Source organism: Myxocyprinus asiaticus, chromosome 34 (assembly GCF_019703515.2).
Source record: "Myxocyprinus asiaticus isolate MX2 ecotype Aquarium Trade chromosome 34, UBuf_Myxa_2, whole genome shotgun sequence".
Lineage (NCBI taxonomy): Eukaryota > Metazoa > Chordata > Actinopteri > Cypriniformes > Catostomidae > Myxocyprinus > Myxocyprinus asiaticus.
The window spans coordinates 8470560-8488724 of NC_059377.1; the positions used below are offsets into that span (position 1 = coordinate 8470560).

Genomic DNA, 18165 nt, shown 5'->3' on the forward strand with positions numbered 1-18165 from the left:
GAAAAATATAGAACTATTGACTTAAAGTGTTGATTAGAAGTATTAAAACAATATTTTTAAGGTAGGTCTGTCAATCAATTAAAACTTTTAATCAAATTAATTACATGGTAATTCATTCCTATCATTAGCCTACAGTCCACAGCAATCATTTTTGTACACTATGTACACCTGTGTTTGGAGCATCTCACTTTGGTTGTGTTGCGTCATAAACTCAGCATTTTTATTATTATTGTATTTATTTATCACACATTATACATTTGCACATATACAGTGAAAATTCTTTTTTTCGCATATCCCGGCTAAGCTGGGGTCAGAGTACAGGGTCAGCCATGATACAGCACCCCTGGAGCAGATAGGGTCAAGAGCCTTGCTCAAGGGCCCAACAGTGGCATCTTGGCAGTGCTGGGGCTTGAACCCCTGACCTTCTGATCAGTAACCCAGAGCCTTAACCACTGAGCCACCACTGCCCAGATTTGTGCTCCATCATGCTGTGTTTGAACCAAGGAGCTCTAAAATACGGTTTGAACGCAAGAACGCGTTCTTATCTTGTGCTGTCTGCTGTCGGTAAGTGTGGTTTATTCTCTGTATAAGCTGCGCATTGCCTATTCAACTGAAGTTTCACTTACTGCCCCTTGGAGAAAACAGTTGGTACTTCAAGCTTGAATTGCTTCGATGGTAGGAATATTCTTTATACCGGTCCGGGGACATGATAAATTGCGTTATTTTTTTAAGGCTTTATTTTTTTATGTAATTAATCGCAATGAATTAATGCATTAAATAGACAGCCCTAATTTAAAGTAAATTGCAAATATTCAGATATATGCAAACACATTGTCATACTGGAAAATGCCTGTGCCGTAAGGGAAGAAAAAATCCATTGATGGGATAACCTGGTCATTCAGTACATTCAGGTACTCAGCTGACTTCATTTTATTGCAGCATAACATTGCTGAGTCTAGACCTGACCAACTGAAACATCTGCTTTGGTATCTGCTTATTTAAATCCAAATGGTGATTTTTTTTTTGGCCAGGCAGTGTATATAATTAGTTTGAGAGTGTAGGAAGACTGCGATTGCATCATTAACAGTGTGTCGTGCGAGTGGGTGGTTACTGCAGCGCTCTTTTGGCGCACTTTGTTGGCCACAATTTTATGGTTGGTGTAATTTACCCCTAAGGATCTTTGGTTGTGTAGTTCTTTACAAAGAATTAAACTACTTAACATGATTTATTTTTAAATGAAGTTGAAATAATGCTGACTGATGGCTTCAACAGAGGCATATACCATCGATTAACAACCTCGGAGCTCACACCAGGTCTGTCTTTAAATGTTTTTAAGTAACTGTTCAATTCCCCTATGGAAAAAATAATGGTATTTTTTACTTCCAGAACCAGACAGTTAGGCTCTATTCTGTTGACCGAAAAGCAAACTCTAACGAGCTAAGAATATAAGAATACAATGACTCTACAATGAAACAACAAATGTAAAACTTGTTGAACAAAGCACAGAAGACCAATGAAGATGAATAAGACACAAGTGACAAAAACATCACAATATACATTACAGTTTTGAAATCGCAATACACTAAACATAAAGAATCAAAATATGATTGGATCACAACCCAGATATTGATGTCATATCATATCACCAGGTCCCAACTGATTTCCACTCCTAGTTCAGGTGGTGTTAGTATCCAGTAGAGAGTGTGTGTGCTTGTGTTAAGGGAGATATTGATAGGCAGTAAAGTCCTGGGCAACGAGGGGACGTGCCTTGGGAGCTATGCAGTCTCTCAGTGCTGAAGTGATGAAGTGTTTACATGAAGGGATCACCCTGAGGGGGCGGTATTCATTAACCACACTTACAGACTTAGACTATTGACTCCTCGTGCTTCGCTGAACCTTTCGCTCTCATACACACGCACATACTTTCTACAAATTCTGTTTGAGTAGCTTCTCTTGAACTTATACTTTTGCTATTGAACTTTGGCTCCACTCAGAGCTTCATAGCACCTAATTTAATTCATTTACCAATTTTCCTGACAAGAACTAAACTGTAGTTCTGGGGAGTCTTTAATGCATGAGTGTTAAGTATAAAAAGAACTAGATTTTTATAAGTTCTGAAAAAAATGAAATGTAAGTGGCACTCACCACCACAATGTTCTGGGTGGTTCCCAAAGCACTGCTATGCAGTTGCAAAGGTGTTCTGGGTGGCTCATTAGCTTACTACTATGCGGTTGCTAGGGCATTCAGGGTGGTTGCTAGGCAGTTGTTTACTGGGCTTACTGGCCTTCTCTAAAGTCTCTATTATTTTCTGGTCCCTAGACATGGCTCCGGTCCCTCTTTTAACGTAAGTCTGATGGATTTTTTCACCCATTTTATCGTTCATCAGGTAAAATTTAACTAGTATTGGTACCTACTTCTGCATTCAGGAAGTATTCAGACCCCTTAATTTTTTTCACATTTTGTTGCAGCCTTTCGCTAAAATTCTTCAAATTATAATTTTTTTTCACATCAATCTACACTCCATACTCCATAATAACAAAGCAAAAACAAGATATTTGATAACTTTGCAAATGTATTAAAAAGAAAAAACTGAAATATCACATTAACATAAGTATTCAGACCCTTAACTCAGTACTTAGCTGAAGCACCTTTGGCAGCGATTACAGCCTCAAGTCTTTTTGGGTATGATGCGACAAGCTTTGCACACATCAGGATTTGGGGATTTTCTGCCATTCTTCTCGGTAGATCCTCTCAAGCTCTGTCAGGGTGCATGGGGACTGTCAGTGGACAGCCATTTTCAGGTCTCTCCAGAGATGTTCGATTGGGTTCAAGTCCGGACTCTGGCTGGGCCACTCAAGGACATTCACAGAGTTGTCCCTAAGCCACTCTTGTGAAGTCTTGGCTGTGTGCTTAGAGTCATTGTCCTGTTGGAAGGTGAACCTTCGGCCCAGCCTGAGGTCCTGAGCGCTCTGGACCAGGTTTTCATTAAGGATATCTCTGTATTTTGCTGCATTCAGCTTTCCTTCAACCCTGACCAGTCCCCCAGTCCCTGCCACTGAAAAACACCCCCACAGCATGATGCTACCACCACCATGCTTCACCGCTGGGATGGTATTGCGCAGGTGATGAGCGGTGCCTGGCTTCCTCCAGACATGATGCTTGGGATGGAGGCCAAACAGTTCAATCTTTGTTTCATAAGACCAGAGAATCTTCTTTCTCACAGTCTGAGAGTCCTTCAGGTGCTTTTTTGCAAATTCCAAGCAGGCTTTCATGTGTCTTGCACTGAGGAGGGTCTTCCATCTGGCCACTCTGCCATAAAGCCCAGATCGGTGAAGTGTTGCAGTAGAGTGATGCAGTGATGGTTGTCCTTCTGCAAGTTTCTCCCATATCCACACATGATCTCCTGACCATCGGGTTTTTGGTCAGCTCTCTTACCAAGGCCCATCTCCCCCGATTGCTCAGTTTGGCCAGACGGCCAGTTCTAGGAAGAGTCCTGGTTGTTCCAAACTTCTTCCATTTAAGATTTATGGAGGCAACTGTGCTCTTGGGAATCTTCAATGCAGCCGAATCTTCAATTTTTTTAGCCATCCCCAGATCTGTGCCTTGACACAATCCTGTCTCTGAGCTCTGCAGGCAGTTCTTTTGACCTCATGGCTTGGTTTTTGCTCTGATATGCATTTTCAGTGTAGAAACATCTAAAAAATGATCCAGAGAAATGGGATGCACCTGAGCTAAATTTCAAGGGTCATAGCAAAGGGTCTGAATACTTATGTCAATGTGATATTTCAGTTTTTTCTTTTTAATACATTTGCAAAGTTATTAAAAATCAGGTTTTTTCTTTGTAATTATAGGGTATGGAGTGTAGATTGATGTGAAAAAATAAAATAAAGCATTTTAGCATAAGGCTACAACATAAAATGTGAAAAAAATTAAGGGGTCTGAATACTTTGTGAAAGCACCTTCTACGTATATATATATGTAGTTTTGTAGACAAAAATAGAATTGTGCCAACATATTAATTTTTTTCATTATAAAGCTAAAATGTAATAAAAAATATATATATATTTTTTTAAATTGATGACTTTGACCAAATAATAAAGAAATTTGTGCCCAACATAGACTGTTTAAAAAGCATCCTAGGGTGATACCTCAAGAAGTTGGTTGAGAAAATGTCAAGAGTACATTTCTGCAAATTCTAGGCAAAGGGTGACTACTTTTAAGATGCTAAAATATAACACAGTTTTGAATTATTTTGGATTTGTTTAGTCACAACATAATTCCCATAGTTCCATTGATGTTATTCCATAGTTTTGATGACTTTACTATTATTCTAAAATGTGAAGAAAAAAAATTATAATAAAGAATGAGTAAGTGTTTCAAAACTTTTGACCGGTAGTGTATATAAATAGGTGAATATAGTGCAAGTATTTTTTTAGTGTGCATTATCTGCATCTAGCTAAATAAACTTCAAATCTCCATTTTCGTTCTCCTTTTCCCACCAAAAAAACCCAAACAGACTCAGAACTAGACAAAATCTGATACAACTTCCTACAAGAGTGGAGGCTAAACAGACGGGGCAACCAAAGACCTCAACTCTGCAACTAAAGTCTGATGTGTACTGCAGAAACACAAGAGAACACACACACATATAAAACATTTGGTGGCTGAAGCAGCCCTTGAACTTGAAAGGCATTTTAAGGTTTGGCTGATTTTGCTTTTCGCTTTTTTTCCCCACTTCTGTTGGAGTCATAGACTGCAATTTTTCTAAATTTTTTCAATCCCTTTGCGCACTCGGATCGCAACAGCAATAGACAAATAGCAAGGTCTTCTACTTTAGATGGGTTGTCCATTCCAATCCTTGATAAACAGTTTCGGTTACATGCAGGGCATATGGATGTTTTGGCAGGCTTAGCTTTTTGCCTCTTTTCTCACCTCTGTTAGAGTTGTAGAGTTGATTTTCCTCTTTTTTTTTCAATCCCCTTTGCGCACTCGTATCACCGACCGATCGACAAACAGCAAGGTTTTCTACTTTATATGGGTTGCACTCAGTGTGGTCTTGAGTGGTTCGGATCTTTAAACCTATTCTGTCGTCCTCTGGCCGAGTGCTGACCATAGCGTAGTTGACCATAGAGAATTCTTCTTGGGAGACGAGCATCAAAGATTCTTTTCTGAGCTTCCCAAAGGATGATGAGGCTTATTTGAGATGGCATTAAATGTCCTCATCCAGTGTACAGTTATAGTAAATTATGCTGCCTAGATATTTTACTGAGGCTAGTTGTTGGCCTTGTATTGAGAAATGAGTTTGGGTGGTGGTGGTGGGGTGGTGGTGTAGCGTGCCATTGACAGAAAACCTTAGTCTTCTGAACATTCAGACTGATCTCACATTGAATTTGGAAAGTGTAGGTTGACTTTAGCAAAGATTGGTCTATGTTGACCAAAATTTGAAACACTGCCCCCAGTGACCAAAGCAGTGTTGTTGGGCATATGGGTTCACATGAGCTTTATTTTGCAGGTGAAATGTCCGGGTGGGGCTGGGGGGTTGTGTAGTACAGGATGTAATACAGTGCAGAGAAATGCATATTTTATGAACTGTTCAATCTCCCTACACACCAATGTAGTCACACAGGCAAGAAAGATATTAAATAGGACAGCAGCCAGCATACAAGCCTGTAACTGAAGGGCTCTGACCTCTGCCCCCTTCCTACAACATGGGCCATAGTTCCAGTATGAAACTTAAGGAGGAGTGTGAAGAATTTGGGTGGATAACCAAATTTCTGGAGAACATCCCACAGTAGTCTTATTGATGGTGTCAAATGCCTTTGACAGATCGAAGGCATAGGTAATAAACAGGTCCTGATGTTGTTCCTTGCATTTCTCATAAAGCTGTCTAGTTACAAAGATTATGTCAACAGTACCCCAGTCTTTACAAAATCTTCACTCTGACTCCGGCATGATGCGCTCTGCCTTTGACTGAACCAGCCTTTTGAACCTTAGCCAAGACTTTTCTGGTGATGGACAAAAGTTCTATTGTAGGGTGCTACTATTGAAGTAGATGGATTTATCTCCCTTATTCTTATATATGGTCACTATATTAGCACAGTTTCAATATTGGGGAATGCACCCCTGGTTCCAGACCTCTGTGATATATTGGTGTGATGCTGTAGAGATATCCACCCACTTTTGGGATCTCTGCAGGAATACTGTCAGGACCAGGTGATTTATTGTTTTTTAGGGGAATGCAGAAATCAACACCACAGACACAAATCACTGTCAAACACTCAGTCTCTTTAGTTTCCTCCTGATTTTTCTTTCCTGATGCAAGACACTTGTGGTACGTAATACCACTTGTTAAAATAGCCACACACAGTCCACCAAGGGAACACCCAGATTTGACTGTCTCGTCTGGCTTTTAGCAACTTCCATAGACTCTGTTACATGATTCTGACCTCAGACCAGGACACACACTCTCTTCTTCACTAAGAGTGAGTCTGTGTCCTCTCTATTTTGGTGCATGATTAAATTCCTTTATTTAAACTGATTAGAAGGTTTGAGAGAAACAATTCTTGGACACAGCACACATAAACCATCTAAATTCTTTTTACTCTCCATAAAGCAAACCTTTACAAAAAAGTACTGTGGCAATACCATGGTTCTTTGATACCAAGTAGGGTTGAGCAAAATAGTTTGAAAACGATGTAAGTAATAACTGACAACGGACAGTTCAATTATTGAAAAGTAATGCACACCCATGCGTCGTGGCCGTTACACCTCAGGTGTGCACTATTTTTCAATAATACAACGGACCGGAGTGAATAATTTTGATTTTACCAAGGTTATCAGATCTTAAGACATCTTTCAGAGTTTTATCTAAAGACATTTTCAGGTTTTCATCCCTAAAATGCTCTTGTGAGTAGAACAACATTCTTTTGCTTTGATACAGCCCAAGCCTTTGTTGCTAGTTCAGAAGCATTACTTGGGCTGTTTTTAAGTACTTATTGGAGTAACAAAGTTGCGTGTGCGTTTGTGTGTGTGTGTATATTTGAGAGAGAGAGAGAGAGAGAAAAAGAAAGAGAGAGTGCATTTAGGCATATGTGAGATTACCTGCATCTGCTGCGGCTCTTTTCAGCTGTGTTCGTCAGTAACATCACTTCAAATCGCTAAGCTGTTAGTTTAAAAAACAAATGTAGAAGGGTGGTAGCATCGCCATTCTCATACAGTATGTAGCTTTTCAGTTGCTAAACTGTTTTATTATAAAGTCACGGGGGTGCGTTATCATCAATGCTCTGTGTTTTGTCCGCGAGTGTCTATGTGTGTGCGTATGTATGTGTGTTTGTATGCGCTTGTGTGCGTGTGTGTGTGAACCAAAGAGAGAGAGAGAAAGAGAGAGAGGGAGCACTATGGTGCTTTCCACAGATATTAAAATACATTTAGGATATTATAGACACTGTTTGACATTCTTATCCGATTTACTTAGCCAATGTCTTTGTTTTATTTGGCTATTGGTTATTTGTCTGTGGTAGCCTGTACAGCTCTTTTAAATAATTTGGCGAAGTGATATGGAAACGTTATGCGGTCAAGACCTGGAACTACTTCATAGCTGTGCTTGAAAATAACTGCACACCATAGAACATCCGTCAACCAATCAGAATCAAGCATTCAACAGACCAGTGGTATAAATCTTGACATTTTTCAGCCTTATTCAATATCTCAATATTTATGTGTTTGCTCTGGCGTAAAAAAAAAAAAAAAAAAAGAAATTGACATCAGAGGAACCATAATTTCAAACAGCCACTGGATTTTTTATTTTTTTATTTTTTTTTATAAACAAGGAACGAGGTGAAATTGTTTTTGTGGCAAGCAACATTATGAAACAAAGGTTGTCAGTTGAGCTTCACTTGTACTGAACCTGGAACATTCCTTTAAGATTTTTTTCAGAAGGGAAATCGTTCTATTTGTTCCGTCCTCTCCAAGATAATTTTGTTAATTCCCAAATAGTTACATGTTAAACCTAAAATCAGTGCTTTTGAGACTTTAAACTCAAATATCTGCAGTCTGCTGTCACTCCTGTTGCTGGTGCAGTGTGTCTGGCTGTTTAGGGGTTTGCTGCAAAGAATGACAGAGAGGGGTAGTTTGCACTTCACCACCGACACACTCATTTCCTTCCAAAACACATGAATACACACTGCGCATAACTGCCAGAGGGAGGGAGCAGAGAAAGATTGAAGGGCCGCTGACTCCACTGGACTGACAAACAACAGGCAGACATTTTGAACGCTAGCAAATGTAACAAAAGCGAAAAGGAACATGTTATCATCTTAGCAGCATTTAAAAAAAAAAAAAATGTATTCTCCCTACATTAAAAAAAGACATATTTCAAATGCAAAAACAGCGCCACCGGGTTTTGTCTTTGCCTCAAATCATCTTATATTTTTGGACTTTTCTTTCTGAAGCACAAAATGTTGTTGTTCCTCTCGGCAGGCAGCACAGGTCAGGATGTGTGTATTTGTTTGTGTGTAGCAGACAGACAGAACCAGCTGAAAACAGTGACAGTGCTTTTCAATACACTCAAATAACACCCCACAGACAGACTCAACGCTTTCATTCCTTTTGTGTTTCAATGTCAGGCTATTTTCACCTCCCAAAATGCCCATTCTGCACAATAGGATAATACTGTAAAACTAATCACAGATATAGAATTGTGCATAATCACACATAGAATTTGTGGAAAACTGGCAAGACAAGATCTCTCCTCAACATTCCAAAAGACTGTTCACACAGGATGTGTCTTTTGTTCCATCTGTGCTATTTTTTAAGTGTCTATTTAAACATGCGCCTGATAAATGTCTTTGGCCATTACACTTTACCTCACTGTATTTTCAGTGTCTTGCACCATGAGCGCCATGCTTTTTTAGACACAGTGTCTGGTTTAAAATAGGTCAATGTCAGTTTAACAACGATGGACCGGATGAATCTGTGGGCGGGATAAACATATCCAGTGTACTGAGCAAAACAGTCTGCTTCTGGAAGCATAAGTCCCAAAACTTTTTTGCATTTAGGAACTGATAACTTTATCATTACGAGTCAAGTGCGAGGAAGGGTAATTGAGCTTCAAATCATAATCAGGCTGATGAGACTGCAGATGGCAAGATTTATAGTGAAAAAGGAGATATATTTTCGTCTGTTCTCACCAAAATATTTACATTTATGCATGTGCCAGATGCTTTTATCCAAAGTGACTTACAGTGCCCTTATTACAGGGACAATCCCCCTGGAGCAACCTGGAGTTAAGTGCCTTGCTCAAGGACACAATGGTGGTGGCTGTGGGAATTGAACCAACAACCTTTTGCTTACCAGTTCAGTGCTTTAGTCCTCTACGCCACCACCACTCCATACTGATCGAATTGCTTCAGAAGACATTGATTAAACCACTAAAGTCAAATGGATTACCTCGGACTTTGAAACTTTTGGACCCCGTTGCCTTGTATTGTATGGATATATTCAAATCATATCTCCATCAAAATATCTTCATTTGTGTTCCGCAGAAGAAAGATTCATACGTGTTTGACACCGTATAAGAGTAAGTGATGAGAGAATTAGCATTTTTGGGTGAACTATCCCTTTAATCTACCCCACTTCCTAAATGTAGTGCCGAGCCCACTCAAGAGTAAGTTCTATTGCAAATTCAAGACAAACTGACCATCCTGATAAGCCAGAATTAAAAATAGTTTGGCTTTCAAAAGACAAGGGTAGCTGATAAGACATTTATTAAATGACATGGTATGACAAAAAGCCACTGTGGTTGCGCTGAACTAAATAATAATAATAAAAAAATGCTGTTTCCAATATCTACTATTTCGTTCTTCTTTTAAAAGGGACTAGGGAGATGTATAGAGTAGTGTAGGTGTATGTGATTTGATACATTTACAACTGTGAAACTATTTAATACTTGAAACATTCAGGGCTCTATTTTCGTGACCACGCTAGACACGGCGCCAAGTGCAACAACCGTGTGTTACGTCTTCTCCAATTTTTGTGAGAGTGCTTAATCTATGCACAATTTACTGTGGGTGTATGTGCGCAAACTGTTGGTGTATAGTATAGTATGACCGGAGAAATAGGTCATTGCGCTAAGACGTTTCAGAACCACATCTAATCTTGCCGTAAAGTATGGAGCAGCATAGGCGACAAACAGAGGAGGGGATGCATAGCATACAGCCCATTTATTTTTCAGCCATATCACCCTGTAGCTTAAGACCGGTTGCCCACTGAAGCTAAGCAGGGTTGAGCCTGGTAAAGTACCTGGATGGGAGACCTCCTGAGGAAAACTAAGGTTGCTGCTGGAAGAGGTATTAGGGAGGCCAGCAGTGGATGCTCACCCTGCAGTCTGTGTGGGTCCTAATGCCCCAGTATAGTGATGGGGACACTATACTGTAAAAAAGGCACCGTCCTTTGGATTAGACATTATACCGAGGTCCTGACTCTCTGTGGTCATTAAAAATCCCAGGACACTTCTCGAAAAGAGTAGGGGTGTCCTGGCCAAATTCCCCCCATTGGCCCTTATCAGTCATGGCCTCCTAATAATCCATATCCATGAATTGGCTCTATAACTCTACTCTCTCCTCTCCACCAATAGCTGGTGTGTGATGAGCGTATTGGCACACTATGAATGCTGTCGCATCATCCAGGTGGATGCTGCACACTGGTGTTGTTTGAGGAGAGTCCCCTGTTCACTGTGTAAAGCGCTTTGAGTATAGTGTCAGAAAAGCGCTATATAAATGTAACGTTCGTTCATTCATTCATTCATTTACACTACCAAATTCTTATAAATGGGCTATCTTCATTCATATATCGAAGTTGCTTGGCATGAAATGTAATATATTATAGGACGCAGACAGTGCAATAACCAAAGAATTAAATTGTACTTGACCAGCCCATTAGCGCTTTGCATGCACTGTTTCACCAATCTACTTGTGCCTAGATTTAGCGCATGCTTGCACGAAAATATAAAAACAGCATGGCCATGCCCACTGACTTTGCACGTATGATATTTCGCATAGCGTTGCACTTAGGCATAGCGCTCTTAAAATAGAGCCCATACTGTAATTTGAAACATTATTATTATTAATATTAAGCATTTTATTTTTTTAGCATTATGGATTCTGTGGAAACGTGTAAATAGCATGTAGAACCGTTGTGTTTTTTAATACTTAACTCAGTTGTCCTACAGTACGCTTAAAGAATAGGCTATTTTGCACTAAGAATCACCACAGCTTTCTTTCCCTCTCCTCCCTGGGGTTCTTCAACAAAATATAATGTTATAATTTAACATTATACAACAACATTTGATTTAAATTTTGATCTCCAACAAGTCAACCGTGTAAAATAAAGCGTTCTTATTAAGAATATCCAGCATTGTGGGGGCCTGGGTAGCTCAGCAAGTATTGACACTGACTACCACCCCTGGAGTTGTGAGTTCGAATCCAGGGTGAGCTGAGTGACTTCAGCCGGGTCTCCTAAGCCTATCTATATCTATCTATCTATCTATCTATCTATCTATCTATATATATATATTTTTTTTTTTTCTTATTTTATTTTATTTTTTTACTTTTGATTTTAGGCTAAAATAGGCATTTCTTAACAGTTTTCTTGAGATTCACCTAAATTCAACAGTAGACTGCTATTATAACCAACATGATATTGAGTCATTTAAAGACTTTTTATTTATTATATATATATATATATATATATATCCTTATATTTTAAACCTTCCTGATACAAACATTATAAAAACGTAACAGTGATTTTGTCTCTGTGTAATACACGTGTGTGTTTGTGTGTGTGTGTTCACTCTGAATGTCTAGACAGAAGCAGTGAAAGCTCTGCACTATTGAGGGCAAACACTCTTGTTTATTCAGGCCAGTGAAAGTGACACATTTTGAAGACTGTATATTAGCACAGATCTGTGTGAACCTGTGTCTTCATATCAGTGAGCTATGAACCCTTCATGACCCTACTATTCTGTTACAGGTCACGTCACACAAGTGCTATTTATATATTCCTAAAATCATATCAGGTAAACAGAAGTAAACCAGCTCATCTAAATCTGACAAACAGGACACAGATTCCCATCAGTGAACATTTTCTGCAGATCTGTTGTGTTATTAAAATCAGTTTTATTGTCTGTTATTGCTGGCTTAATCCATATGCACAATGTCATATTTGTATTAAAACGCATGTTAATGCTAGTCCTGATAGCTGTGTGATTTACGTGTTAGATTACATCACTAAATAACACTAATTATTTCAATTATATACAATTACAAGTTTTCCATTTACACTCTAACAGTTTAGTGTCACTGTGTCCTAACTAGGCGCACTGTGATAAAACGTCAATAAATAAATTGATTTATTTAATCCATATTATTCTGAGTTTTTGTCCAAACTACAGTAGCTGCGACCACGACAAGTGATGCTTCACAAGACAATGGCTGCCTCCCATACTTTCTATTCTAAATAGTATGCAAGATTAGTTTTAGTGTGTCCCACATACAAGTACTTTGAAAAGCAAAAGGTGTCCGATTGGTCTGACTGGTATTCGAAGCGTGCACCTGTAACATCAGTTTTTAAATGTATGAAGAAAAAGATAAGTAATAATGAATTTTAAGGTAATCAATTTGACGAAATGCTAATGCTAATGAAATGCTAATGCTTAAATGCAAATGTAAACAGTACACGACAAGGAGTTTGTATAGCAAGAATTCATGATGTATTTCATGATGTGGTAATATGGTACAATCATAATGGCATTTTTCTCAAAAAAGTGTATTTTCCCAGCAGCGAAGAACATAGTGTGTAGTACAAGCATGAGAATTAGAATGCAGCCAGAGTATTTGTCCTAATCAGCCACGACCACAAACAGGCCACGTGAGAACATTTTATCGGCTGTTAAGTTTCAATATGGTCCAGAAAACGTGTTTCACACTGTTGATTGCCACACAGCACATTTCACTTTGAGTAAGGACAGAAAAGTTATTTGATGATGGAAACTTCACACCCGGTTAGCACACAGTGTTATATGGAGCTAGAACAAGTATCTGAATCTAAATTTTGTAGTACCATTTGAAACTGAAGATTTTTTTGGCATATTTTATAAATGTATATTTTTAAGAAGAATTTTGTTTTTGTTTTTTGTACAAAGATTTGTATTTAGAGTTCTGAATTTCTTAATAATTAAAAAAAATCTAATCTAAATATTTACATCTGAATATTTCCAAAAAAATTATGATTATTAAATTGTTTAAAAATACAATTGTAAAATGTGCCAGAAAAGTCTTATATTTTGTTCAATGTCACATGTCTAGAATTCAAATTCACAAAATTCTAATTCAAATACTTTAGTCAGTGTTCTAACTCCATAGTGTTAGGGTTTGTTCAAATAGAACTGATTTTGGATCAATGTTTAAAAAAATTTTTTATTTAAATTCTATCATGTCGTTCCAAACCTGTATGACTTTCATCCATGGAACACAAAAAGGAGATGTCAGGACGGACAGGTTCAGTCACCATTTACATTCATTGTATGTTTTTTCCATAAAATGAAAGTGAATGGTGATGGAGGCTAAATTCTGCATTACATCCCCCTTTGTTTTCTGCAGAAGAAAGAGTCAAACAGGTTTGGAGCGTCATGAGAGCGGGTAAATGATGACAGAATTTTAATTTTTGGGTGAACTATCCCTTTAAAAATAACGCTGCATGTCTATAGCCAACTTGTAGCTCTTCAAAGGACCAAAAAACAAAACAAAAAAAACAACCATGTCATATTTAGATCAATCTCCCTCTAATGTCAGTCTTATGAGCACAAACAATTTATTTTCTGCATGCAAAACACTCTCATTCTCTCCACTGACAGAATGTGTGTTGTGGGGGTGGGGATACGTAAAGACCCCTCTCTGTACCAGGCCCCCCTGACTCCTGACTCACCCAGACACACAGCATCTACACCATATTCATGATCCATCTGTCTGAGAGAACACTACGCTAGGGCAATGGCCATTAGAACTGAAATATTTTTTACCGCACCCTCCCCACCCCCCCTTTCCTGTCTGTTCATCTCTCGTTTTGCCTCCTCTGCGTCTCTCTCGCTCTCTCTGTCACTTTCCAGAGACTACAAAATCAGCAATCTCAGCCTCTGAAAATTCAATCATGGTGCACACAGGTGTCTCGAAAATAGCAGCCAGCCGCAGACGCCTTTCATTAACATGCGGCCCAGACTGCTAAATATTTTACGTGCAGCGGTTGGACTTGTTCCACAGCTAAAGAGTGGTCCTTGTTCAGCAGACAGCAGTGAAAAAATGGGAAAAAACATGCTAAATAAAGCACACATAACCGAGTGATCCCAATGTGGGGAGTGCTCGAGAAGAGAAGGCAGCGGATATAGAATGAAAAAAGAAGAGTAACAGAAAGAGGGAGGAAACGGGCATGGCCAATAAAAGCTGAGTATAAGAAAAGTTCATGTTGCTTCTTGAAAACATTGTGAAGCAAAAGCCTGGACCACATCAAAGGCCCTTGAAAGTCATCCTTCACCTTTCTAAACCAGCTAGTTGTCACATGATCAGTCCTCTGAAAACACATTTTCTGAATTGGTGTTTGATCAAGGGAGCTGTAAACCTCTCTTGCCCTACCTTACCACTACTCTAAACCTAAGCCTACCCATACCTCTACCCCTAACTTAACCTTACCCTACATTGACCCTAAAAAAACTAATTCAGCTTGGTCTTGAAAAGACACCTGAGCACATTTGTTGAAGTTCCAAAGACCGAACAAACTGTCTGAATGTTTTAATGATAAACTGGCCTTGTAACATGAGTGACATCCAACAAGAAAGTGTTTGTGTGTGTGTGCAATTTAAAGAGCAAGTTAAAGCACACACATTAATGTACAAACAGCATCCACAAGTACAAACACACATTCACACACAGGATGTAAGGGGATGGTTATACAAATTACTATACAATCCAATTCAGTACAAGCCCCTGTTATACAAATATACACAAACACACAGTCTGCTAGCAAAGGATAAAGCACCAAAAAAAAATCAACCTTTAACAGCAATACTGATGCAGACAGAATCAGTTATAAAGAGTTGTATTCAGCAGTTAAAAGATATAACATTAAAAATGACTACTGGCCAGTACCCTAAATACTAATATGTTAGTTCGGGCTCAAAAATATACAATTGCGACCGCAAATTAATTGCAAATATATTCTATATTAAGGCACCAAGTCAACATTTATCATCTACAGTTACATCTTAATGAACTATATTAACTGTGTCAGTAACTGTGTTTTATTAAGATTATTTTCATTACTAAAAGTTATTTTTTATGGAAAATGTGTGTCTTTTATTATACTGCTGAGATCAATCGACAGCACTGTGGCACAAAAAATAATTTAGACTGGTCCCTCCTTGAAAATAAAAGCAAAAATCTGGGTCACAGTTAGACACTTACAATGGAAGTGAATGAAGCCAATTTGTTAACGTTAAAATACAGTTTCAAAAGTATAGCTACAAGACTTAAACAATATGCACGCTAACATGATTTTAGTGAAATAAAAACATGTATTAACCTTTTATGTGTAAAGTTATATCCAATTTTACAACTTTGTTCCCATGACGACGTAACGCCATAAACCATAAAAGACGGGAATTGTTGCTTTGCAAATTGTCTATTAATGGAGATGATTTAGTACTGTGGCTACTCTCCCTAGAAGTGGCCATCCAGCCAAGATGACTCAAAGGAACACCACAGAATGCTCAATGAGGTAAATAAGAACCCTAGAGTGACAGCTAAAGACTTGTAGGAATCATTGGAACTGGTTAACGTCTCTATCCATGAGTCTACTATACTGAAAACACTCTACACTGCACAGCTGTACAGCAGGGGTCGGCAACCTATGATACATGTGCTAGCATTGGCACACGGAGGGGCAATCACTGGCACGCCAGCAACAGCGAGAGAGGAGTAGACTATTTTATTTATATAAATTCCACACCTGCATTCCAATCTACATCTTGATGTTATCCATCCTCATGATCACACAGTGTGCTTTCATGAACTGAATGGGAGGTGTGGAAGTGGGGGCGTGGTCAAGCGTCTGTCTGGAGAGAGAGAAAACGGTAAGCGGTAAACCTGGAAATAAATGTTTAGGATTTTGCAGGTGAGATTCACCGAAAAGGGCTAAATAGTTGATCGGCTTATGATGCGTGGATAGCTTGCAAGCTCAGCGCGAGTCTAGTCACACTTTAATAGTGTTTAGCCTCCCATTCAGCTGATGAAAACATGCTGCATGATCATGAGGAAGGATTACATCAAGATGAAGATTGAAATGCAGGTGTGCCAACCCCTGCTGTAAATATAAAAAAACTTTACAGCTCAAATAATACACAATTTAATAGAAGAATTTGTAAGTGCTTTTATAAAATTATAAGCTTCACATTTCTGCCTTTAAACCCTCAAAAAAATTGGCTCCATTCACTTCCATTGTAAGTGCCTCAATGTAACCTACAAAATGTTTTATTTTTTTATTTTTTTACAGAAAAGGAGGGAAGAGTCAAAAAAATGTTTTGTGTTAATCAACATTATGCTACACATGCTGTTGACTGTAACTTCTACTGAACCCAGAATATTCCTTTAAGATAAATCGTTATAACATTGTCTGTTAGTTCATTTATTTTTCTCTATGGGAGTAAATGATGTACGTTTTTGTAAGAGCCAACTTAAAACTACGTTTTCATCTTATACTATTATCTTCTCATGAGACCGGGTTAATACAGCTGTAAAGTACAATCGGTTACAATTATTTAAAGAATTGTTTAGTTTATTATTTTAGTTTTTTTATACATTTATGTCTATTAATATATTTGTATATACTGTAGCTGATTACAAATATATATATATATATATATATATATATATATATATATATATATATATATTATTTATAATATAAGTTTGATGCTGACCCCCTAATTGTTTTCTATTGTTTTTGTGCCAAATAAATACCGCTACAGTAAATTAAAGTATGTTGAATTATGGGTAGATAGCAGGTTTAGCAAACTACAGCTTCAAATTAGCTTCCCCAACACTGATGCAATATCACCAGTGTGAGATTCAGATGTGGTGTTTGGACATAGGTGGGTGGATGCACTTACAATGGATGGTGTCTGGAAGTGGAGGTACAGCAGCAGGGCAGTGTTCCTCATCACTGTTGTCTCCACATTCATTCAGATGATTACAAATCAGCGAGAGAAGATTCAGACATCTGCCATTGGTGCAGCGGAACTTGCACTCTGCCGTCAGATAAAGAGAGAGGGAGAAAGGAGAAATGGTTTTCAAAGATTGTTATGACAGAGCGGCACTATGATACAACTGAAGGTATCGCATACCAGACAGACTGAATAATTAAGCTGATGCATGCTGATGCAATGCACCACGCGCAAGAGAATAACAAATTGCTACTTTGCTTTGGGTGGAATGTTAGAATAAACAGATATTTCAAAACTTTACAAAGTATCTGATGATGCATATTGCACACAGAACTAGCAAGAACTGGCTAATATTGCAAGCTCTAATCTGAATGGCTGGCTTCCACATGATTTCTGAGAGTCAGGGTGCACAGATTTTGTCATCTGTCTGCCAGGGTGCAAAGGCCCTGTCCCAAATGCCACCCTCAGGCCTTGCGTTCCTCCTCCGCAGCCACACTTTGGTGACGTAATGCAGCAGAGACTGTTGGGTAGTAGTGTTGACGGTAGATAGATCTATCAATAGATACAATTTTTTACATATGCCAATTAATCAAAATAATTGCATGATATGGAAATTAATTACTAAAATTAATCGCATATATCAATATTTGCCAAGAAAGTACCTCAAATAAAATAACAACAAAATGAACTGTGATTAGTTATTTACATGTCTTAGACGGCTCCTTCACGTGCAAGGAGGAGATTCTCGGCGCCGTCATGGCTTGAAAAACAAATCGGCCAAATGGGAAAATGTATTTGTGATGAGGAGGAGGGTGGGGCCGGGCCGTGACTACGCCCGCCTGGCCCCCAATCAGGCTAATCAGCCGAGGAGAGGGATAAGTGCAGCGGGATGCGGCAGT

The 18165-nt window shown here is 38.6% G+C and overlaps 1 protein-coding gene across 2 annotated transcripts in view; it reads right to left on the reverse strand.

Moving 5' to 3' along the window:
• Positions 1-18165, reverse strand: part of LOC127424853 (low-density lipoprotein receptor class A domain-containing protein 4-like) — a 167931-nt gene that overhangs the window by 64138 nt on the left and 85628 nt on the right. For both annotated transcript variants that reach the window (XM_051670343.1, XM_051670344.1), the window contains one exon: positions 17213-17350. In XM_051670343.1, the coding sequence (XP_051526303.1) occupies positions 17213-17350 (138 nt within the window). The remainder of the gene's footprint in view (positions 1-17212; positions 17351-18165) is intronic.